The sequence below is a fragment of the Macrobrachium rosenbergii genome, chromosome 25 (assembly GCF_040412425.1).
Source record: "Macrobrachium rosenbergii isolate ZJJX-2024 chromosome 25, ASM4041242v1, whole genome shotgun sequence".
In the NCBI taxonomy this organism is placed as follows: Eukaryota; Metazoa; Arthropoda; class Malacostraca; order Decapoda; family Palaemonidae; genus Macrobrachium; species Macrobrachium rosenbergii.
The window spans coordinates 24,793,868-24,819,873 of NC_089765.1; the positions used below are offsets into that span (position 1 = coordinate 24,793,868).

Consider the following 26,006-nt stretch of genomic DNA (forward strand, 5'->3'; position numbering starts at 1 on the left):
CTCAAAGAGAGAGAGAGAGAGAAAGAGAGAGAGCCATGAAGTCGAACAAGTTGGTGTGATTATGCACCGGAGATTTCTTTTGATGTAAAAAAAAAAAGATGATAACACAGCCGACTTTGGGGTTTTGTATTACTTTAAGATTATAAATTATGTTTATTGTAAACATCATTCATAATTGGTTATCTCTCTCTCTCTCTCTCTCTCTCTCTCTCTCTCTCTCTCTCTCTCTCTCTCTCTCTCTCTCTCTCACCTACGTAGAAGCAGCATATAGACAGATATTTGTTTTTATGCACACTATACCAAGACATTGGTAACAATGTAGCAAGACATTTGTAAGAAAGAGACTCAAAACTAAAAATTCTTTTTAGAATAAAAACTAGAATGGTATTTAATATCGATATTAATGTAAGACCAGACAAGAACAGAATCTTGAAGCTTTGGTCCAGTGCTCAGTTAGTGACTTCTCCTTTGGGTCTTTCCATTAACATGTGTTTTTTGAAATGAGAGAAACTAGACAACTGATCACCCCAAGACTAAGTTTGACCTTGATATGCAGATCCTCCTAAGAGACTTGTCACTTAAGTCTTTGCCACCAAATATTGAAACGTATTTCGTTGATGCTCATAGCCTACACTGTATTACTGTCCTGTTTCTAAATAATTCTAGTTTTTAGGTGTAAACGCACTCCATCTTGTTCCATAACCTCTGCCAAATTCAAGTGTACAATTGGAGAAAAAATCTGGACTCTGCCGAGTTCAAGAGCACAGCTGGTGACAAAAGTCTAGACTCCGTCAAACTCGAATGCGCTTTTGGTAACCTAAGTCTTGACTCTGTCAAGCCTGACTGTGCAGTTGGCAGCTAAAGTCTGGGCTCTGGTAAACTCGTCCAGTTGGTGACTAAAGTCACCACTCTGTGAATTCAAATATACAGCTGATGAAAGAAAAAAAAATCTGAGCATTTGCCAGATTCTGAAGTACAGATGGCGGAAAAAGTGTTGACGCTGCCAAAATGGACAATACAAAAGACGACAGAAAATTAGACTGTCAAGTTTGACTGTGCCGTCACCTACATAAATCTGTAGGATTTGCAGTTGGCAACGAAAATCTTAACTTTGTTAAGTTTCGAATGTATGACTCAAGCAAAATGTATGAAGCTGAAGTCACTTGTAGCATGGAAGCTTTTTTTTTTTTTTCCCCAGTTCGACAAAGATTCAGTGAGTTTTTTGTAGGTGCAGTTATATATCGTGAAGGTCACTGAGTTTATCTGTTCTCTAATGAATGGACCCTGAATGACAACAGATATAAAAGTGCAGTATGTACTGAGTTTCATGGGAAATGAGGGATCAGTATTTCTCACATTCTACTTTTAATCGTCTTGTAATGGCAATGATATTCCGTCACAGTTTATTTCCATCTTTAATAACCTGACCAGAAGGTATAGTTGCTCTGAAAAATGAAAAATAAAAAAAAGTTTCTTCAACAACTTCTGCTATTTTTTCCATCATCACTGGCCAATGTGTAAATCTTGTTTAAAATTCACACCATAATATTATGAGGAAGTTTTCCCTAACCGGCACTTATGCTTTTGATAAAGAGAGAGGGAAGAGGACCCATGGTGATAGATATTAAGCGCACCTGAGCTGCTGCATTGAGCAGGTCCTTGTCTGAGTTTGACCGGTCGATTGTCTAATCCTTTCCGTTGCTCTGAAATGGTTATTCGGGTGGTAAGTACGTCAGGACACAAGGATATTTACTGCATTTTAGGAAGCCCCAGCACTTCATTAGTGGCGAAGTATGATTTGCAGGATTTGTATTTGTATTATGATGTACGATAATTTCATCAACCAGTAATCATACAGACGTCCTTAAATTACGCAAAATTCAACAGTAGCATGATCACGCATCAGTTTTCATTTTTCCCACCTTCAATAATTTATGTAAACAAAAGCGAAAAATTATTTATCTCCGATGTTGTCTAAATTCTCGATGGAGTCTGCTTGCCCGTCCCTGATATCTTCTTGCTTTTGCACAAAAATGCAAAAATTATGAAAGTGTTTAACCATAACAGCTGTAAAAGATTCAGCCATACAAGCGAAAGACAAGACAGCAAGCGACCGATAGATCTTTTCTGGTGTGATTTTCACCTCCAAGAAAACTGGAATGAGTGTAATGTTCCTCACAAGCACTCTTTAATCACTAAGATAGTTTGATTCTTGAGCTGCGACATTCATTATGTGTTTAATAATATTCTGAGGAGATTCTGTCCCTCACAAATGTCCTTTTCGTGGAAAGAAAACTCATTTTTAAACAGATTATTTTAGTCATAAAACACACATCTTACGTGAACTCTGACAGTAAGTTATTCTGTATGACAAATAATATAAAAAAAAATCCATTCCTCTCAAAACAAGGGGGCTTTCTGGGCTGAAAACAATTTTCATAAAAATAATACTTGGTAAAAAGTGACAGTATGATGAACAATAATCCATATATATTATAAAAGTCTTGTCTAAAACCTATTCCACAGATTACTTTAGTCTTGTTGCTGGGCTCTGTCAGCAGTAAGCCCACCGCTACAACGGACCCGTATAGCCCAGGGCCCCTTGAGGTCAAAATGAACTTCCTGCTGCCTCAGACTACCGGACTTTCAGGAGTGGAACTGAACATTTTGACTCCCATGACAGCGGGGAACTATCCTGTCCTGTATTTCTTGGATGGACTGGCCATGAGCATCCCTGCAATTGCTTATAACAAAGTAAGTACAACCAGAGAGGTTGTGTATCAGGGCATATACACCTCGTCTTCATCAAGAAGTTCCTCGCAGAATGTGTGTTTACAGATTGACAGTAATTTCTCAGCTTTTGGCAAATGTTTGAGCATTGGAAGATAATACCGCAATTGTGTCGATGAAGTAGTATAATCAAAATGATGAAAAGAAGATGAAATGTAGAGAGTTTTCTGAAGGCTGTACAACTTCCCATGACTCCAAGATTTTCTACCTGTTGCGGTTATGGGATTTATAGCCATTTGATGATGATGATTAATGTTATTATTATTCATAATGAGTAATCTTTCTCATGAATATGAGAAATATGTAAATGAACAAAGAAAGGTATGTCTGTGTGTCTCCTCAGCCTAAGAGAATTTGTCCCAAAACTGTAGTGGGCCTTGGAAAAACTTCGAGGTTGAGAAATTGTTTTAAAAAAGGTGAAACTTCCCCTTCTACTTTGATATCAGTGACCCATTCCCAAGAACAAATTTTTCACTCACGTATCTAAACAATTATTGATAAGAGTTTATCCTTATCAATTGTTCTTGTTCCCATCTGTATTTGACAAGAACTTCCCCGACGTCATTTGTCCCTCTTCTGTAGCATTTGTTCACACTTATCTATAGATACTTGCCTTGAAAATGAATAGTATTTTTTCCATGTTCGTTAATGCATAATACAACCTATTTTTAACCTTCATAATACTATAGTAAGCTCTCTCTATCCTCCCAGGTGCTCTCACACATGGCATCTCATGGATTCTTGGTTGTGACCCCTTTCCTAACGGCATTGACCTCTAAGCCAAGCGAAAAGCTGCCTTACTTCCGAAACATCTTGGATTGGGCAGAAGTCAACATGCAAGACGTTCTGCATGAGAGCGGCGTCCCTGCAAATGTCACATTCGACTTCCAGACATTGTTTGGTGAGGTTCCTTTCTGATATTCGTCTCTTGTGCACCAGGAGTACTAGTAGTAGTAGTAGTAGTAGTAGTAGTAGTAGTAGTAGTAGTAGTAGTAGTATTGGGAGGGATTTGCCCCGGAAACAGCTCAGTCGACTCTTGAAATTCAAGTCTTCCTCTTAGTTACAAGGGGTATATATTTGCCTCTTCATCATCCATTCTTAAAAAGCTGTTCTGTGGAGTGCTTCTTTGATTAATAATCTCCTGAAATAACAAAAATGCCTATTATTACTATCATTATTGTAAAGCCCTGTAATTGTAAGAGACCACCAATTCATTACTCTGGACTCTCTAAGAGGAAAGGAAAGGCATTACCCCACCATAATAGAACCCCATTGAAGATCACAATTCGGACCAAAGAAGCCTCCAGAGTTAGGGAAGTGGTGGAGGTGCACACACCATGAGCTGTAAAATTCAGTAGAGACGGTGACATCCACTGATAAACATCAATTTTCTTGACCTTTCAGTCAACTCCCACTCGGCCGGCGGCCATGTCATTGTATTGTACTTGAAAGAGACTTGTGGCAACTTCAAGGGTCTTGTCCTCATGAGTCCGGTAGATGGCGCTGACCCATTCGGATTGGTGGACGATTTCTGCATAACACCAGGAGAGGAACTCAATTTCATCACGCCTACCCTACACTTGTATACTGGATATGATGCTAAGAAAGGTAAAGTCCAAAACAAGGTGTGGGCAAAGGTGCTCTCTCTCTCTCTCTCTCTCTCTCTCTCTCTCTCTCTCTCTCTCTCTCTCTCTCTCTCTCTCTCTCTCAGTAACATATATATTTTGAGTTCTTGTCACACTCACTCTTAATTATATGCAAAACCACATACACACATTTCTCTACCTACTTTTTTTATTCATTCAGCTACTTACAGTAGTATATTTCCTGTAGCTTTTGTGTTTATTTATTTATGTATCCATGCCTATAATTTTTCATTTGTTTTTGTTTTTTTGCTTGACTATTTACGTGAAATTTTGAATAAAGGGTTTGCATATTGTAAATTTAATTGTGCATTTTCAGGATTTTTTACCTAAAACTATATATATATATATATATATATATATATATATATATATATATATATATATATATATATATATATATATAATGTGTGTGTATATTATATATATATATATATATATATATATATATATATATGTATATATATATATATATCATTTGTTTCACTATCAATTTCTTTATTCATTCACTTAATTATTCAATCATTATTTCTCATCAGTTCATTTGCAAATAATATTTATTCATGAATTCCTAAAGCGATCCATTTACAAACCTTTGTATTTACTGTTAATCCTTTATTTATTGAAGCAGTTAGTTAATTGAATTCTTCTTTTACCTATTCACCAACGCACCAAATCCCTCATCCCCACCAATCCCTCCCAGGATCCCTGGGCACCGCATGTGCTCCGAAGAAACTCAGCAACGAGAGATTCTGGAATGCCCTGAACACCAAATCTCACCGCTGGTCCATCAACGCCACTGACTTCGGCCACGCCGACCTCCTGGACGACGATTTCAAAGTCTTCGTCGACCAAACACACTTCTGCGCCGTCAATGAGGACCTGATGGATGACGACTTTCCGAAGTACCGTCAGTTGGTTGCAGGGACTGTGGTTGCTTTCTTCAAAGGTAAGATTTTTTTGTTTCGTTCGTTTGTGCTGATTTGGTTTCGATGTTGTAGATCCAGCACACACACACACACACACACACACACACACACACACACACACACACACACACACACACATATATATATATATATATATATATATATATATATATATATATATATATATATATATATATATATAGTCCTGTGCCATACCCGATATATAATAGCAACCACAGACTGGTGAGAGAGAGAGAGAGAGAGAGAGAGAGAGAGAGAGAGAGAGAGAGAGAGAGAGAGAGAGAGAGAGAGAGAGAATTTTTTTTTTATTAAAAACGCTGATTTATGATTTGTTAATGTTTCCAACTTTGTGGAAAGACGTGAATTTGTGGAAAGACGTACACTGCAGTTCACACATAAAATATAATTTTAAATTATCTTAAATAGGCCCAAAACTTCAGTATCAGTAATATACAGTGAGAGAAAGAAGGACATCCCATAAGATTGCTTAATTTCAATATCTTATGGCCATTTTAGAAGTTTAAAGATTTTAAGATTTTGGGGATTTTAAGAGTGTAGGGTTATCAAGTAAATAACATTACTGTAAAACATCTTCATAAGGCTTCGGAAAATCATGTGGATGAAGTTACTAGGCCTAGTGGTGTCCTGCAAGGTGCTACAAGGCGGCCCAAGAGAAAGAAGGCATCTCATCTTAAGGCTGAAGGCCTGAGAGATAGACACTGGGACTTGCTTTCCAGAAGGTGCCAACTGGAAACTGGAAAACTGAATCTGGGGTGGAAGTTACTAAAATCACACTCCTTACCACAACTCCCAAACTCAGAGAATCAAGTTTCTTGACAATCATTTTCTCTTCAGAATCAAGTTGGCATTGAATTTTCATTTCTCATTAAGATAACTGACAGTGAAGGTACCCTCTGACATAGCATTTGATTCTTCTTCTTACAGGAATTAGATTGTATGCAACATTGCAGTAAACATGACAGAGCTAAACTAAAAATATCTGCCCCCACAGCTCTTCTAGAGGAGGACTATGCATACTATCTGAAGTACCTTGAAGATGTTAGCGTGATGCCCGTACCTGCTACAGAGAGGCACTTCACTCCTGCCGGGGAGCGTCCTTCGCCATACTGCATACGGGAACCTCTTCGACGATAAGGTTCTACTTGAATTTCAACTAAGAGGAAATGAAAAATCATATATTATTTACCAAAATGTGACTGCGCGCACACTAATGTTCATATGCACCTTTATGATAAGATAAGCATATAAATGTTTTTCTTTCATATATTCCTACAAAACTTAAAGAAGCTGGTCAGTGTATTGTAAGTTTAATACTACTTAAAGAACACAAAATAAAGCAATCGAAGGTCAGGATAATAAATACAATATGCTGATCATCCACTAAGATTTCACACAGAACATGAGATGAAAGGGAGATGGCAAGGAATTAGAAATTATCCAGTGTTGCTAGTTCTTGGCAACAAACTGTATCTGGTAGACAAAGTTTTGGCTAAAAGGACATCCTTATGATCCTGGTGGCAAAAAAATTAAAAATGATCGTTTACTCCCGGTAGCAGCTTTGCATATTCCTTCTGTTCCACAAACTTTCAAACGCACTTGAAATCACCGCAAAATCATCATTTTATGTTTGATTTCTCTGATCAGGGTTTTCAACCTGGGGTACAGTTACAAACTGTAGCCACAGGTAAATAATTATAAACAATTTTCTTTATTTTTATGAATTCTTTGTGTTTACAATATTGTTGGTTATGTCAGGAGAGTTGTGTACTTACTTCCCTTCAGTACAGTACTTGCAAATATACACAATGGAATGTTTTGCCTTTGTTTTGTTTTCTACTTTAAAAGTGAAAAAAAAAAAAATACCCAAAATGGTACGTTGGGAGAAAAAGGTTGAAAACCCTGCTTTCCTGGTTCCTACTCACTCCACAAACACAGTTGCGCTCATGAGGTGCATATTCCCTTGAATACATTTTTACACTTTTATCTGTACTTTACATTATATCAATACAATTTTTCTCAGTTTTATTTTTACTTTACAATATATATTATTTAACAGTTTTTCATTTAATTTATCCCTACCCCTTAACCTCCCAAATGATCCTTAAATTTATTTACTTTTATTACTCCTCCTTTTTACGTTACTGTTACTTTTTAACTGGTGCCGTTGTTTTCTGGGTTGGTGATCCTTTATTTTCATAGCTATTCTTATGTATTCCACTAGTTTTCTGTTCTAGAGTCTCTAATGTTAAGTTTTCTATTTTTTTGTAAGGTTTTACACCTGAACAAATGTTCTGTGCTGTCCTCCTCTATTCTGCAGTTATCACAGACCTCATCCTTATATCTTCCCCGGTAGTTAGCTTTCAGGTTATTCAGCCTGGTTTTCATTATTAAGCATGCATCCTTTGTCTCTAGTTCCCTTAGATACTTATTTTCTTCAAAGTTATCTATGAATCTCAGCTTCTTCATTTCTTTCTTCTTTTCTTCCAATGTCTTTTCGATATCTTGCGTTATTCTTCTCTTAATTTCCTGTTTCAGTTCTTTTTTGGCATATTTTCCCATTCCATTTATATCTATATTGATCTTTTCTATGCCTTTTGTCCAGCACAGCCCGTACCTCTTAACTGACTTCTACTATTTCTTTGATTAGCCTTTTCTTGTCTGAATTTATAATATTGTGGATGGTATTCAATTCTATAGGCAACTGGCCATATGCCGGACTCCGCTAAAATTCCCCAGTAGGGCGTGCCCTTTGGCTGTTCATACATTCCTCGGAGGATCCTGTATTGCATTTGCTCTAGAGCGTTTGACTCGTTTTCTGTTAAGTTGCTCCAGGTCTCTATGTTGGCAAATAATGTTGGGACCACCACTGTTTCATAGATCTTTTTCCTTACTTCTAATGCCATATTTCCTACTTTCTTTGCGTCTCCATATTTTCTTATTTCTCTTACACTTATTATATTTTTTTGTAGAACCATTTTGGGTGTACCACTTTTATTTATATTCTCTAGATTTTTAACCTTTCTCATCTTCCCCATCTTCTTTCGACTACCTCTAATGACATTAGATGGAAGGCAGGAATCATAAACAATCAAGCCTCTTACGAATTAAAAAGTATTATTTTCTTATATACTGTATTTACTATATAATCTATTACTATACTTATTATATATTTTGGTTTTTTACTATTTTGCTTCATATTTTTGCATTGATATATACAATATATATATATATATATATATATATATATATATATATATATATATATATATATATATATATATATATATATATATATATATATCCTCCTCAGCACCTCCAGCACCCACTGAAATTCATAGAACTTCGCGTTAAGCTGCATTTTTAATGTTCAAAGTCATCCCAAGTTATATTACAATCACTCACTGAAAATAACGAAGATAATATTACAACAATATTAGAATTCATCAAAGCGCTGAGTCAACCATTCCCCACAAAGCACTTTAGTTCGAGGCTTTCCTTATGTAACGGCACGTTTAATGTCCCCAAACAAGTTCCTTTTCTCTGATTCTTTTTCTTCTTACCTTCCACATTGTATTTAGAGCTGTTCTACTTTGTTCTCATCAAGAAATGACAGTTCTGCTACTGAACCTTTTCTCTGTATTGTGAGAACAAAGCAAAAAGGAAACGAATAATAGTTTTTTATCATCATAAAAACTACAAATTATTTTGCCAGTTTATGCCTACTTTTATTGTTCAGCTACATTGTGCTTGATATAGCCCTATAGAAGTCTATAGACGAAAGATATTGATTCTTCCATTTCTTGTTTCCATTTCTTGTAATTTTATGCTGTCTACGTGGTCTCGGTCTACCACTTTGAAAACTTCTGTCTACGATACACATCTCGAACCTGCTTACACTCTTAGCGTATATATAAATGATATTCAGTGACAAAAGACAAATATAAAATTAAATTTTCGTAAAGTTGAATAAAAAATGTCTTGCATTTGTCACATTAGCGTAAATTGAGAACCGAAATTCAGACTAATCGTAAAGGGTGGAAAAGAAAACTTTAGACGGAAGGCGTGAGGTGGAATTTATACACTATTGTTTTGATATTTGTGAGCTCAATTGAATGTTGTCGTGCTGGGATTTACATTTGTGTTTTGTTGAGAGGTATGTTTTGCGTCTGTAAGATATGGCTACTATAAGAGTTTTGCAGTTTTTGGTGAAGTATTAATGCGAAAAATACCTTATGGAACTCATATTTTATCTTGAAAGGGTAAGCTAGGCCATGTTTAGCATATTCAGAGGCAAATTTATTAGGTGAATTTTACTTTGGTTATAGTACCCTATAATACCAAAACATGCAAGAGGATGCCACCTAAGGACGACGGCAACATTTGCAACTTCAGCGATGGAACCAATATTTTCTTGCTCAGTTTTTTAACTTATCACCTACCCTAATGGGTAAAATTTTATAAGTTGCTAATATAAAATAAAACCCCTTAACCTAGGGGTGTTTGGGGGACAGGTATTGTCTTACCTTATAAGTCGTAATTTGATGAAGAGGTAATTTTAAAAATGTAGGTTACAATTTCATGTCGTGTATTGGTAACTTATAAAATAATACCCCTTAATGTTATACATGGTTGTAATCGCCTTGTGTCCCAGATTAGTAATTAAAAATTAAATATGATACTTTTAAGGACTGATGTTTAAAAAGAATATTTCTTTGGAAAGAAAACATTATTTCAAAAACCACTTTTTAGTTTTGGAATGCTCCATTCAGTATTTTATGAGACAATTTCAAATTTTTACATGACAATATTATTCCTTCGCTGTTCAAGAAACACCTATAAAAGTACTAAAAATATACAACAGTTATTAATTGGTTAAATGGGTGTATTTGTGTGCATATGTTAATTGTCATATGCTGACTAACTTTAAAACCAATATTATTATTGTCTCTGTCATTGTAATTATCTGTCTCCATATCACTATTTGATGAAAATGAATAAGCATCATCGTCAAAGACCATTGTCTCCAAAATTTACAAAATAAACAAAGATTTATAGACATCTTCGACCGTTGCTGAACTTCAGGATGTAAAAGCCTCCCTGGTCCTGCCCCCCCGGCTGACAGAAGGTTTACAATTTTGCTATTTTTATACCTATGATTAAGAGAAATTTAGCATCCTTTACATTCAAGAGTGAGCTGAATGGCTGGGTGAGACTGGTCACTCAAGCAGAGCTAAGAGGAGGGACTAAATTTACCGCAATATTTGAAAATAAAGTGTCAATAACATCGTCATTGCCCTAGCGCAACATATAAAGCGTCGATTATAGTGAAGTGCAGCACCTTGTGGTTAAATTGATAGTAATTTCATGAACGTCACAGTTTTCCCACTAAGCTTGCTTATCTAGAGTTTTATGTATATTGTAGATCATTACTGATCTATTGCAAAAACTCATTCTTGCATTTACATAGGTTGGATCTGTATAAATAACAATTTGGTTGCACCCCAGCAGTAAAGTGTGTTTAGGGTAAAGGGTGCTTTCAGTTTTATAAACCAGTGATTGGGTACTGGTTTTAAATGTGTGGTAATTCTACAGAAAAGCTAAGTTGGGTACTGTGTGTAATAGCCTAGGCCAGGCCTACCGGCCCCTGGGGAATGAGTGAAAAAACATTAACTAAAGACGGTAAATTTCTCAAATGATCTTGCCTGTATTGCATTAGATACACCCTTTTTATATTGTTCAGTCAAAAATTTAATTAATAAACGATGTCTCCTTGGATAGTTCTTCTGTAGAATTACTGGTTAACTTGTTGCAACTCCACTGACCTAAGCTGAAGTTTTCCCTCCCAAGTGCATACAACTTATTAGCTTGACAACCTCATTACCAAGCTTTAAGACCCATCTCTAGTGCACAGTGAGAAATGCTTGTGCTTAAAAAACTAATTTGTGTACCTGGGAAAATACGAATTCGGCTAATTTTAATATTTGGTGTAAATTATGCCAATGTCTTTAAAATTTAGCATATTTGTAGATTTAAAAAGTGCAGAATGCAGATTCTTTTACTTTTAGCCTAATACCAATCCTCAACGTTGGAGTTTTTTTTTTTTTTTTTTTGCTGTCTTTAAGTCTTCTAAATTTGCAGAGGATGATACAAAAAGTGGTAAAGTTTTACTTTAAACCATTATTGCATTTTGGACTGGAAAATATAACTTTCCTGTGTTTTAAAGTGAGCTTTGAATGTTTCTGACACTCTTTTTGTTAGCATATAAGTAGTTCTAGAAATAATGGACTCCGCTCTTATATTCTACGAATCAGGTGACCCTGGTGGGAAAGTGGGGATTTTAGGTGGAGAAAAACACAGAAGTAAAACACAGTGATTAATTTAACGAACCTAACCAGGGTAGCTTGTCCCTCCAGGACCCCCCCCCCCTAATATGACCTAGGATGCTTGTTCTCTATCTAGTCCAAGACTCCCTGCCAACCCTAACCTAGAGGGATGTGTTCGTATATACCCCAAAATCCCATACCTAACCTAACCCAGGGGGCTGGGTCCCTACTAACCCGGGGTTCTTTGACCCCTGGGATCCCCCACCTAACTTAACCTAGGATGCCCAGTCCTTACCTGAGCTTAGACCCTACCCCACCTAACCAAACCTAGAGCACTGCAGATGAGTAATAATAAGGTTGCAACCTAACCCATCTTATCTTATTTAGGGTACAAGGGTCCTTGGCCTAGTGCATGATATTAATTGAAAACATTCCATAAACTTACTGTAGCCAGAATGAAAACTATCAGGAAGATTAACTTCCTGGTATTTCACTTGTTTTGTGGTTTCCCCTACCCAGAAACCCTGCTTTCCCACTGTGGTTCCCTGCATTGTAGGATATAAGGATGGGGTCTACTATCTGTAAAATTACTCATTTACCAAAAACAAATGTCAGAAATTTTCAAAGCGCACATTAAAACATAGGAAAATTATATACTAAAGTTCAAAATGCAATTATGGCTTAGATTAAAATGCGTGTAATACTTAAAAATCATACTAAAATCTATTGCCAATTTACTGTTAATAAGATATTATCCAAGAATGTTTTTACATACAATATTATCCAAGAATATTTTTACGTACTTAGTTTTTAAGTTCTTTGTTTATGTTTTGATGGTCAAATGAATAGGGTTCCAGATCCCCATATATTATGGTAAGGATGGCTAGCATATTTGGGACTTGAGTTATTTTCATCTGGTATTGTGGGTACATGAACAGTGCTGAAACCTGACTGGTTCTGTTGTTTTAAGTTTTACTAGTTTAGTGGGATTTTGGAATTAAGGCATTGGCTTGAAAATACTGTACAGGCTTCAGTTCTTAATTATGGTTCTGTTGGTGCCGACATGTAATTCTTGTTTCTTGAAATATTTTGCCTTATTTGAATTTTTTATAGTGTTTTAAAAATTCCGACATTAATTTTGACACTAGGAACCTTTGTATCATACAGTTATGGGGGACTACAGTGGGGAATCAGGGGTTTTGGGTTGGGGGAAAATACTGAAGGAATGACATGACAAGGATGTGCTTTAGTCTACTCCCCCATGATAGACTACTTCTGGAGGTTCTGATTCTGATAAAAGTAAGGTTTATTGAACATTTGGTCACTTGTTAGATTTTTAATTTAAATTATAATTGTAATCTGGAGTTCAAAATATGATGTTTCTGACATCCATTTCAGTAGCAAATTAGTAGGCTAGGCCTAATTTTAAATGTGCAGGACCCTCTTATATCTTACAATTATGGATAGGATTGCAGTTGAAAAGCAGGATTTTTGGATGAGGCAGTATTCTAAAATCCCCTTGATGCTTCCACAAGTTCCAGTTGTGATTAAGGTAAGGTTGATTGCAAGTTTTTAAAATGACATCAATCACTAGGTAGTTAAGGATGTGGCAACCTAGGATATGTTAGTGGGGATTCAGGTCAGGACTTAACACCTTAGGGTAGGTGGCAACCCTATTATTTTAATTTAGTGTGCAGTTCCTTAGGTTAATTTGGGTTAGGTCACAACCCTATTTATTTTAATCTGTAGTACCCTACTGTAGGTGGGGAGGCTCCAAGAGGGCTCAAACTACCCCCCACCCCCAACTCCCAGGTAATGATCCAGTGCCCTAGGTTAGTACATCCTGTGCTTCACTTGTTTTGTATTGTCCCCACCCAGGAACCCCACTTTCCCACTGTAGTCCGCCATAATTGTAGGATATAAGAGGGGCATCCAATATCTTGAAAACTACTCATTTTGCAAATGAAATGAATATTCAAAGGACACATTAAAACATAGAAAAATGATAGTTTCTACTCCAGAATACGATGATGGTCTAAAGTACCATTAATAATTTATGTAAAATGCGAACTCTTTAAGTTCAAGTAGATATAAGCTAAGGTAATTTAGCATCCTTAAGGCTATGGATTTATGCTGTCTTACATGCATCAGACTTTCAGGTGAAATAAGAAATAACATGTTGGTAGTAATGCAGTATTTGGCAACCATGCCTTCCTTTGGAAATCCTCGTGAGAGTTTCGTAATAAAGGAATGCAAAGCAGATGTCATAACATTAGCTTTGGGCAATCATGCACCCTTACTGGATACATATAATATACAACTAAATGCAAATACTGCGGTATCATAAATTGTGTGACAATCCTGGTTGCTTCATATTGCTGTGAGAAATGAGAATACTTTTCATGGTTATAGTGACCTGTTTATCATTTTGTATCACTGGTTGTCATGTGTGGCCTAATCATAGCCTCAATACTGTACTTTCATTGCAGAGTTGTTTGTTTCAGGAATGCTGACATTTCAACCCTTTTCTTGTTTGTGAAAGTGTTTATGTCATTCATTATATAGTACTCTTTAATGTATTAAAAGAACATTGTCCAGTATTGGGTATTTTGAGTAAAGTTCTGTAACAAACTAAATCATTAGGTTATGATGAAAAACCTTGAGCTATGAAATTTCAGTAATTCAATATAACCAGAAATGCCTCAGTTGTAAGGCTTCCTGGAGTGCCAAGTTTTGTTGGGGAATTTTCATTAGATTAATGAATATTTCTATTGTAAAAGTTAAACAGTATTTTCATAATCGTTAACTACTTGACAGAAGTAGTACTATCAGTCACAAGTGATGTTTTCTCTTTTTGTAGGTTTACAAAATGGAAGTCAAGCATACAATAACTGCAAGTGCAAGCAGACCAATCAAAGTTGAGGATGAAGATTTCACCACTGATCCAGAGGTTTTGCAAAATATTACATCCCATGAAGTCCCAGAAATTATATCACAAACAGGGGTCAGGTCCACCCATAACATAGAAACCGGTATGGTGCTCTCTCTCTCTCTCTCTTTATCTCTCACAATTTAGTAATATGAGGAAGTTTCATATTTAGAGAAAATTCTTGATGTGATTGCTTCTACACTCTATAGTAAAACAGACTTCATTATAAATATAAATTCATTTTGTAAGTCAAACCAGTGTAACCAGTTTAGCACTAGTAAAATCTGAACATTGGTATTACTCATTCTTTTTATTGGTCTTGCATATTTTGTTGTTTGTGCTTCTCTTAGTAGCATTTTATATTGATGCTCTAAGACAGGAGAAATTGTCATTACAGGTTAGAATGACAGACTTTTAAAGATGGTACATAGTTGCATCAGCACAACCCCACTAATCATAAATATGCCTTCTATCACTGCCCACGTGTTGCCAGGTTCACCAGTCTTTGTCTACCAGGCAGAAGTGTATTGTGCAAGGAAGCTGTGGATCCTTGGGTATGTATCCACTAACTGTAGCTGTAGCTCATATCTCAGTGCTTGCTTTATTGGTAGATAACCATTACAGTTTTTATCAACATTCATTTTCCTCACTTTTTAATAAAATTCTTGATTTAATTACTGTAAGAAATCTCTCAGCTTTTCTCTGTCTCTTTAAGTGATAAAATCACTGATTTCTGCAATAGACAGTTATTTTCTAATTGTCCTGATTGTCTTATGATCTCTGGCTTTGTCAGGACTGGCTGTTGTAATCCATCAAAGCCTTCATCCTGAGAGTAGCTTTCACAGTTAATATCACATTGAGTGTTTTTTAATTTTACATTATTGTTACTTTTTGATGAGGGTTACAGTTAGTCTGCCACTAACTAGTAAATGAGCAGTTACCTAGTTAGCATTTCAGAGTTTGCTTTTGCTCATGTTAACGACTTCTCAGTTGGTATATCTACTGTATTGTTTATATTTACTGTGTTGTTGCAAAGATTAGGGTATTATGTTGCTCTTCACTTTGATATTTGTGTTGTTATTAGGTAATTTCCATGGGTATTTTAAGTTTTGTAATTTATTTATATAATTACTCTATGCACTTATGAGAATTTAAACAGTAATCTTTTAATAAGGTAATGGTGCCAGCTCCCATCTTGAGCAGATGTCTCATTGTTGTCTCAAACTTCAGCTGTTGAAGGTTTTGACTTGGGACTTTCTGTGTTGATGATTGTTGAACTGAAATTATATTGCTAGAGTGACTTGATATGGATGCTATCCAAGAGAAGAGTAAGGCCGTGATTGAAGAGTTTAGATATGTAAGGTAAAACAGAGTTTTTGTGATAACTGTGTTACCATAACCAGAGTCTCACCAGTCCTGTTCATTTTGTGCAAGGCGAGTTTGCTCTGTTGATTTGCTGTATGAAGGGTATGTTGGCTGGTCTTTTTTGTAGTGGAATAGGTATGGAGAGAAGCAAAAGAAGGCTGAAAAGTAGTTGCCTGTGTCAGCCAGTGGTACTGCACCTCTCTTTACACCTGTGAATCTGTTTTTGGCTCCTGCTCATTCTCTCTGGCATCCCTGTTCATAGGGATACATATTTGGAAGAAGAGTCCAGCACTTGTGGGGCGACGTGCACCTGCTGTGGTCACTGTTGGTTTGGATCTTGAGTGTGTTTCTGTGCCTTCCATCCCTGCCTTGTGATGCCAACTGCTTCAGGATTTCCTTTGGGGCCCATGAAATGCCTGAAGACCATGTAGCCTTCCCTTGGGATGTGTCTTTGGTGCCTTTCTGGACCACTAAGCATCAGCCATGGAGTCCTTTTTTGTTCCTGCTCCAAAGGTCACTGTCATTTACTCTTTAATAGCAGTTGCGGTTCCTGTTGGAAAAAACTTGAATGTCCGACTTCTCCTGGTGTTCTTTGAAATGTACCGACACCTGCCTCAACTTTATCCTCTGATTTTGTTTGAGGAAAGAGCAAGAAGCATTACTGGAGTATGGCAAAGAAGTAGAAGCTTGTTTCTTCCTCTTGTTATCAAGCTCTTCCTCCTTCTCTTCCTCATTCTCTTCTTCATTCTCTTCTTCATTCTCTTCTTCATCCTCTTCTTCAGCTCCTCCTCCTCTCCAGACTATAGGAAGAGTGAGAAGAGGTCTCAGAAGTTCTCTTTGCAAGAAGTCCTGTAAGGCTTCATAAGAGCATCAAGCTTCTTTGAAGAGGGCAAAAGTACTTGTTCTGACTGAATTTATCATTTCAGCAATTGCTGTTGTTTGCAGTAGTTTTCTTTCTTGTGGATGTTGCAGCATTGCAATGAACATGAAGCATTTCAACAGTGGCTTGAATGAATTATATGTAGTCATCCACCAACACATGTCATTGGAGGAACATGATCCTTGAGGAGCAGACCTCAGTGGTAGGTTGTACAGTACGGGGTACTATACTTGTAATAGCAACATTGAATTTTCATAGTTCCCTTGACACGCCTCACCCCTGTTTCGTTTCCACATATGTTGCACATAGCTTGGAAGGTGTTGGCCTCCCTTCCAGAATTATTTGTTGACTCAAGGATGTCTGTCACTTCTACAACGACTTTCACATCCACAATGGCATGGCATCTCTTACACACTGGACTAGACCACTTTTGCATTCTGCAAAAAAGGGTAAGGATTTTAGGTAAAAAGACATCAACTTACAAAAATCATAATTGAGAATTAAACAAAGAAGATAGGAGTATTGACCTTCTTGTGAATGTAGGATGTCCTTTTGGCATGTTTGTCAAAATCAGTGGAAAAGGAAATACAGTGTACAGCTGCTGTAGAAGTATTATACAGTTGAGGGACAGGTATGAAGGTGATTGAAATTGGAGATGGAAACACAAGAAAGTGAAAATGGAAAAAAATGGGACAAAAGTATTTGTGTTTTGTCTCATCTTGTATAATTGTTCTGATAATTTAACTTGTACTTGACAATTTTTTTTTTTTATTATTGCGCTTACTTCTGTTTTGATCAAGCTAAATATATATTTTCTTCTATTAATAGTACATTATTTTTACATTACAATTGTGGTAACCATGGCCCAAAGATGTGTTGTTTTCAGTAAGCAATGTAAAAGTTTTATGACCCCCTTAGAGCATTATCTGTATATATTATGCTGCACTTTCAAAGGCTAGGTTTGTTTGCTGCAATTAAATGTATAATTTGTAAAGATTGGTCTCAGCTACAGTGGCAGCTTTATAGTTCCACAAGGGGTTATAAGCACTGAAGCATTCATCTGATAAGTGGGTTTTGTGTGCATCGAAAACCGTTTCTAAGTATTTGTTAGTCTTTGCATATGGGACTTTGTCTGTCAGTCAAAGAAGAAAACAGAAAGCTTCCTACTTAATCCATCTAAGAGCACTCTAAAAGCAGATTGGGCAAAGCCATTTGCACTTAAGGCTTTCCCCAAGATGGCACAACACTTGGCTCTTCAGAGCACATCTTATATTTCTGTAACAGTAAAATTATGTGTTAGTAAATTTTTTCTTGACCATTTGTGATACAGTATATAACTATATTAAAAATGCCAGTAAGTAAAGAGCAAATTATTACTATTCCAATAATATATTGTAAACAATTTGATGATTGGTGGCTGAAATTGTCAAAAGTTTGTGTAAAGTATCATAAATTTCATTAATTTAGAACTATAAACATGTAATGTTTAGACATGGTATATTAATTGAAATAGTATAGGATCTGTAATTGTCAAAGTAAAATACAGTATTACAATTAATCTTTTCTTATACTGATGACTGATATAAACATCATCCAAATTTAAGTCCTTCACATTTTTATGACATGAAAAAAAAAAAAAAAAAAAAAAAAATTGTCCAGAGGAACAGCCAAGATGAGGATAATTTTTGATGAATGTTCCTTATATATTTTTTATTCACATGTAACATGTACATTTGCTTGTTTTGTATAGGTTTAAATTTATATTTTATAATTACATTGTGTATCATTTTTCTGAGAGAGAGAAACACTTGACTGAGTGCCTTTTTTTTATGGAGAATGTAACGCTACTTCGTCATTCAAGCTTTCATATTTGTCGTGGTATTATGACAACTTTTGCATTGCAATGAAAAGGTAGTTTATCGGGATGTGCTATGTATAAAAAACAAAGACTATCACAAAATAGTTGTTTGGAACATTTTTTCAGGGTGAGAGTGCAGAATTTTCTCATATGTAATTTCTACTATTTTGGGGAGCTTTTAATGTTGTATAGGATAATCATGTACAAAATTGAGCAATCTACCTTGAAAATTGCTTGTTTTGAACAAAAAAGGTATAGAGAGTTTTTTTTGCTCAAATTGTTTATTTCCCTTTCTTATGAAAAATGTGTCACTGCTGTGTTATTCATTTTTTCATATTTTTATGACTATGATTACAACTTTGTGCGTTGCAGTAACTAGGCAATTTTTTTGTAGAGATCTTTCATTCACTGTATATTTGGGTCTGTTTTTTTGGGTCTGTTTTTTCCTAACTGTATCAAGACCTTGTCAGATTAATTAATTAAAGCATGTAAGCCCATGGCTGGAGTTACTGTGAAACCCTTGGGCGGCAGATAGAGGAGTTAGTATCAGATGTACTGCTTTGCCTTTGTAACATCTGACTTCATTTACTTTTTCCCCAAGAAGTTTTTTAATTTTGGTGTACAGTATTTAAAAAAAATTTACAAAAGTCAAGACTTACATATATCAAGGAGTTACTGTATATTAGTGTATTTATTTATTCATCTTTTCTCATTGTTCACCCTAATGTTGTGAGTTTTCATTTCTCATTGTTCACCCTAATGCTGTGGGTTTTCATATTTTATTTTCATGTAGCTCTACAAAAGCTGTATGTGTCCCTTTATCTTTTTCCATATTTTTATATGAAAGGTGCAGTAAACAGTTCACTGTCTTTTTTCAGGTATTCCATGTCCAGCACAGGTCACCATTGAAGTAGAGGAGAAATCTCTCTATGATCCAGGAGGGACTTACCAAGAGTTTTCTGGCAATTCTAGCTTTGGTTCCAGCACAAGTTTTAAAAGTGTGACAGTTCACTCAGGGAAAAGAAGAGGTGACCAAGCTAGAACTCAGATCCTGAAAAAGACTGGTGCAATCAGTAAGCATGAAAATATAGAAGCTACCAGCCCCATTAAAGATGAACCTGACAACTATTCTTGCTTCTTCTGCAAGGCACACTTTTTAAGTGGCTTGAAAGTGATGCATGTTGTTCTTGGTAAGCAGTTGCCATCAAGCATGTTAGACCCATTGTCACTTCTCCACTGCTTTGGGGTTCAGTTTCCAGTGTCACAGACAGTAGATCCTACTGGTTTTTCCACTGTAGATATTTGCAGTAAGTGTTATGTAGTAATAACTGACTGCGACATACTGTATCCACATTTGCATTCAGCTGTGACAAAGATTCTTGAAGTTTGGCCAGAAAAGATGAATGGTATGAAAACATTGTCTTTGAATGTTTCATTTGATGGGAATAGAACAGTTCCAGTAAACTGCAAAAGTTCTCCACTGAAAGAAAAAAAGAAACTTTTGTTGCCAGATGTACAGTTGTCCTTTTCATATACCAGAGCATCAGATTTGCCCTCTAAATCTCCCCAGAGATCGGGTGACAGTGATATTTCTCATAGTGGAAATGTTGCTTGTGAATCCAGGAACTCCAAAAAAGTTTGTGTTAGTGAAATTTTTACCTGTGGATTTTGTGGAAAAGTTTTCAACAGTGAAGAAGATTGGAGTAACCATGCTAGTACTGAACATAAGATTTTACAAAAGTGGCTGTCATATGATTTGCAGGTATCACTAAAGCGTACTGTTGGGAACGAAGTGCACCGGAACAACATTTGTAACACAAGGCAAGATAAAGGAACAGGTGAATGTAGGTGTTATGCTTGCAATAGTACTTATCAGAACAAAAATGAGTTGCTGAAACATTTGCAGGAGTATCATAAAATGGTTGTTGAGAAGACAGAAAAACTGCCCGCCCCTAACAAAGGGGAGATGTTGCCTGAAGTGACATGTAAAACAGAGCCAGATTATGCAGATGATCAGATGTCAACTTGTTATTCTGATGGCAGGGGAAGCACTGGAGACTTGGATGACTTGGAAAATGAACTTCAAACATCTGATGGTAAATCAAAGCAGAGAAACGGTGCCAAGCCCCACGTCCAGTTTGTGAGGGTTAAAGGTAAAGGGGGTGAAACAGCTGTCAAAAAGGTGTATGCACCTCACTGGCGATGCAGAATATGTGGGATGTTGTTCTCAAGCCATGAGGTCCTGATGAGACACAGGAGTCAGTCACATCCAGAAACCACCAGAATAATAAAGAAAAAAGATTACGGGGACAATTTTGTCAATACAATTGGAGAGTCCAGAGTTAAAATGGAAGTTCGTTGCCCAGTGTGTAATCAATTTGTTGAGAGCAATGAATCTTTAAAAGATCATCTTCAAATCATTCATCAGAAATACATGGTTGTTTTGGATGATAAGACACCACCCACCGTTGAGAGTGGTTCAAAAAAGGAGAAAATTCGAGCCTCAAGAAGGGGACGAGGTGCAAAAAGTCGTGGTCAACCACCCAAAGAGGATTTAGGGTATTGTGTCGTTTTAAAGGGCGATGGTCAGGGTGGTATCAATGATCAGCGACTGAAGATCGATGAAGAATTGCAGGTGTTTGAAGGAAATGGTGACTCTCAGGAACAAAATACCAACTCAGACATAGAAGCAATGGAAGAGAAGGAAAAGAAAGTCATATGTGGGATATGTGGGGAAGAGTTTGAAAATCGCATTTTAATGGCGGAACATAGTTGTTCAGTAAAAGAGGACATAGAGGCAGTTGAAAATACTGATGTCACTGGTGGTCCAAATGAAATTGTTATGTTAGAATGTAAGCTTTGTGACAGAAGACTCCATGGTGTTAACGCCCTCCGGATCCACATGGCTCGGGTCCACGGGGATCCTAACAAGAGGAGACAGTACAAGCACCGTTGCAAGGTTTGCTCATTTCAAACCAGGTTACGTAGTCAGTTTTATAAACACATGAAAGAAAGTCATAGCATTGATGTCCAGCCACCTGTGAAATGTTTTGTGTGCGGGAAAATGTATAATTCACAATATATTAGCAGACACATTGCTGTGGTTCATGGTACCACAAATAATAAGAAATATTCATGCAAATTCTGTGACATGAAATATCATGACTTAGTGTATTTAAAGCGTCATGTATATTTTGATCATGCAAATACTAAGTGGAAGTGCCAAGTGTGTGATATGGAATTTGAAAAATACCACCAGTTGAGACAACACAGAGTCAATGTTCATGGTACAAAAATACATAAATGTGCTGACTGTGAGAAGACTTTCAAACGTAAGGGTGATTTAACAACTCACAGGAAGCGGAGGCATGAAGCAAAAGTACCCTCAGTGTGTTCATTTTGTTCAAAAGCCTACAGTGAACCATCAAAGTTACGCGTTCACTTAATTGAGAAACATGAGGTACCTTGGGAAAACACTTTATCTCGTCGTTATGCCCGTCACCAGCAAGAAAATAATTGTCTGAAGCGACATAATGCCAAGGATACAAGGGTGACAAGTGAAGTAGTGAATACAGAAGGCTACATCCAACATAAGCAAATTCGTAATATTCAGAGTGAATCAGGAATTCATAAGTCTGACTCATCCTACGAGGAAGAAGAATTTGAGGAAGATTTCCATGGACAACAAAAATTCTCCGAAGTGAACAGTGGACAGCATTTACCCCAAGGAGAAATTGTTAGTTCAAAAGGGAGTGTTTTATCATCTTATGAAAACTCCCAAGTAAATGATGTGCCGGGATCAGAATATGATGTAGTTGAAGTTACAGAAACTGATGAAAACATGGGAAATATTGGTGAGATTAGTTACATCATTTATGAAGAATCTAGTTCCTAGACCTAGTTCAAATTGAACTTAAATAAATATGTCTATATGTATACTGTGTATATACATACTTTATACCTTTGCTCTTGTATTATAAATTTTTCATCTTTGCTGCCCTCTAAAAGTGAAATGCCACACTGTAGTTTAAAAATGGGAGTAACTGTAAAAGAATAAAATAAGTAATGTGTATGATTTGCATTCATGTTAACACTCCTTTTGTAGAAGCTCTAATTCAGAAAGTATGTCAATTTTCTGTTCACTGTATTGTAATTAGAAATGGGACCTGGATTTACAAAAGGTTTTAGCTTTTTCTGTTATTTCAAGTACAATCCGACCTTGAAAATCCGGCATTCTGTGGTCCAGGAACTCCCAAAATCTGGAAAGTTTTCTAATTAGCCTCCATTAGTTCTTGAGTAGCTACGAGGGTGGCACCACACATTTTGGCGGATTTATTTTTTCGGATTTCAGAACTGAAACTTGCTCCATGAACACACATGCACAGTTTATTTTCAACAAAAACATTCAGTGAAATTCAAAAATATTCAGCATACAGTACAAAAGAACCCTAATTTGCTTATTTACTCATGTGTCATGCGATCGTTAAAATTTCATCCAAAAACATGATTTCATCATCATATACATTGTGTATATTGCGAGATGTATTTTCAGTAGGTTACACTATTCTAAGTGAACCTTCATACATTAAATCAGGCTTATCAACATTGTGACTTGTCTAAGAATTCTTCACTACTTCTTATAATTAACAATCACTCACTACTGCGTGTAGGACACTGGCATAAACAACAGCAAGTACTTGTAAACAGTCGAATCGAAAAACAGCAGTTTGCTGTTGCTGATGTCAGTTACCATAACTAACACAAGTTTATTAAAGGTTATGTTAAAGTTGTCATCTTGTTAAAAAATTTTTAATTTTCAATAAGAATACTGTACTGTAAAATAAATCTTTATTCATCCTTCACTCAATGGAGAGGAAAGTGTCTAAAAAAATATGCCACTAAATTTACGGTTGTATCTGTGGCAGAATAAATTAATAATGTGCATGCCACGAAACGTTTTGGAAGAGGCAAAAGCAACATCCAATACTGGCAAAATCACAGCTTTATTTCATTTAATTTACTGCATTTATAAATAAAGTACTGTAAGTTCCAATTTTAAACCCTGCTTTGATAATTTACTTATAAAACTAATCTCCAAAACGTGTCTCATTTAGCAACTAATGACTGTGATGGTGTCAGTAAAATGCAGTCAGCTGATGATTTTAAGAATTTAAACAATTAGCAGAATGCAAATGGCACGTTTGCCATGCTCATAAATGATATGATAATATGACAATAATGCATGAAATATAATTTTAATAAAACAATTTTATTAAAATTATCATTATTCTTAATACAACTGTATTACTTGGCTTGCAAATGGGAATCTGTTGGTGTAAAAATTTCTCTCTCTCTCTCTCTCTCTCTCTCTCTCTCTCTCTCTCTCTCTCTCTCTCTCTCTCTCTCTCTCTCTCTCTCTCTCACTGTGCAGGTTTAAAGAAACAAGAGCAGCAGGTTTTTAGGTTTTTGCTGAAAATGAAAACCAGGAAAGTTTGAAGTGCCAAAAAACAATGAAGGGTGTGAGATCAGAATTTGACAGTGCCCTTATAAAGAGGTTTAAGCTGCAATGTAGCGAAGGTGTAAACATTTCATGAGAGATGCTTATGGAGTAGGCAAAAATTTTGCATAGGAACTAATGTAACGAATGACAGTGATTATTCATAAGCTTTGTTCCACTTTTGATAACAGCAATATATGTCAATGAGCTGGCAAGACTTATATAGGGGGTATTTTAGGGGTGATATCCAAAATGTGGAATTTTCTGTGGTCCAGCAGTGGCCTGGTCCCAAGGGTGCCAGATTTTTGAGGTCGGACTGTGTAGCAGTGAATGACAGGCTCTTTAAGTAAGCATTTGCTGACATCAAAAGTTATTATTTTTGTTGTATCGTTTTGACAATATGTTTGTAAGTCGTTAATGACATGAATTTCAGTCATAGTTTCTTATGCAAACAGTACTTGAGTACTGTGACAGTACCTCTATGATATTGTGTTAATGCATCACATAGATATGTTACTAAATAAACTGGGAAAGTGCCCCAACTATCAGATGATCAAAGTGACATACATCATCATCACAGAGATAAGGAGAAGCCTTTGTGTTTTTATTAGTGCCATTAGTGAAGAGTAGAATCCTCAACAGTTCATCAGTTCAGATAAATTAAAATTTATACAGAACTGTTAAGAGCCTGCTCTGCTATTACTGTATTTAAAAAAATTTGGAAACTAAAAATATAAACAGAGTGCTAAAAACAATTGGTTTATTTATAACTGGTGTGTTTTAAAATAATTATTGTGATGCTACATTGAGATTCTACTGTTTTCTGAATTGATACCAGCCAAATGCCTTGACCGTCTTTGGTTGGTGCCTGTTGGGTTGTCCATGTGAGTGAGTGCCAGTTGGTGCCAGCAGTATAAAACTTAGTCTGCGATCCTGTTTTATGAGGTGAAGAAGAAGAATCAACAGGAGCATTAGGAGTGGCAAAAAAAAAAATGTATCCCTAATGTCTAAATTGTCTTAATAAATTTCTCAGAAATTGTCAATAAATTTACCATATGTCAAAAATTTGTTACCCTCCGTATCTGGCTCTACTTGATGGATGACCTTCATTATGTTCTGATCTCTGTTTCATTACTATCAGTAATGACCTCTTTTAACTAGTTCCATACGAGGGTAAGCTTTTGAATGATAATAATAAATATTGCAAAGTAATATCGTGCCTAGCATTAACCACTACATTTTTCATTTATTTTAGTAGGCAGCAGTGATTGGTCAGTAATGCCTACCAAACATCAAGATACTGTATATGTAAAATTGAGTTTTGTATTTATTAAATATAAAAGTTACTGTAAATATTGTTTGCTTCACAAGAGACCTATCATCTCCATTAACTCACACCTTGGTCTTTTCATATCCTAGACAATTCAATCCTGAACTAAAAGGTTTTGCTGGTGTCCCCATTTATCATGGGTTCCAGTCAGGTAAAAGCCACATCTCAGGTGTATAGTTTGTTTACAGATTCTGTAATCCTAGTTATATTTATTTCATTTTATTGTTGTTTCCCTTTATACATACTTCTCTTTTATCATGCAAATGATTATTACAGTTTTAATATTTTCTGTTTTGTTCATGTTAACCCTTACTGGACAGGCATGATCATATGAGGAACTATAACAGGTTTTGAGTGAATGCCGGGCTAACTCTTATGAGTAATAATATTGGACGCCATACAGTTTGGATGAATTTAGCA

General features: G+C 36.0%; 2 protein-coding genes across 2 annotated transcripts; both read left to right on the forward strand.

The window, feature by feature from the left end:
* Positions 1 to 1,588: 1,588 nt before the first annotated feature.
* Positions 1,589 to 6,653, forward strand: LOC136852139 (uncharacterized). Its single transcript, XM_067126589.1, has 6 exons — positions 1,589 to 1,723; positions 2,527 to 2,754; positions 3,502 to 3,691; positions 4,195 to 4,398; positions 5,137 to 5,382; positions 6,396 to 6,653. The coding sequence occupies exons 1-6, from the start codon at positions 1,709 to 1,711 to the stop codon at positions 6,536 to 6,538; spliced, it is 1,026 nt and encodes a 341-aa protein (XP_066982690.1). The 5' UTR covers positions 1,589 to 1,708; the 3' UTR covers positions 6,539 to 6,653.
* Positions 6,654 to 9,427: 2,774 nt separating this feature from the next.
* On the forward strand, positions 9,428 to 25,609 carry LOC136852484 (zinc finger protein 600-like). The gene is made up of 3 exons (XM_067127137.1): positions 9,428 to 9,557; positions 14,588 to 14,759; positions 19,638 to 25,609. Exons 2-3 carry the CDS (start codon positions 14,597 to 14,599, stop codon positions 22,652 to 22,654), a joined length of 3,180 nt encoding a protein of 1,059 aa, XP_066983238.1. The 5' UTR covers positions 9,428 to 9,557; positions 14,588 to 14,596; the 3' UTR covers positions 22,655 to 25,609.
* Positions 25,610 to 26,006: the final 397 nt, after the last annotated feature.

Coding starts and splice junctions, on each gene's coding strand:
- LOC136852139 (XM_067126589.1), top strand. Junction 3,692..4,194: donor CGACTTCCAGACATTGTTTG/GTGAGGTTCCTT, acceptor TTGACCTTTCAG/TCAACTCCCACTCGGCCGGC. Junction 5,383..6,395: donor TGTGGTTGCTTTCTTCAAAG/GTAAGATTTTTT, acceptor CTGCCCCCACAG/CTCTTCTAGAGGAGGACTAT.
- LOC136852484 (XM_067127137.1), top strand. CDS start 14,597: ATGGAAGTCAAGCATACAATAACTGCAAGTGCAAGCAGACCAATCAAA. Junction 14,760..19,637: donor CACCCATAACATAGAAACCG/GTATGGTGCTCT, acceptor GTCTTTTTTCAG/GTATTCCATGTCCAGCACAG.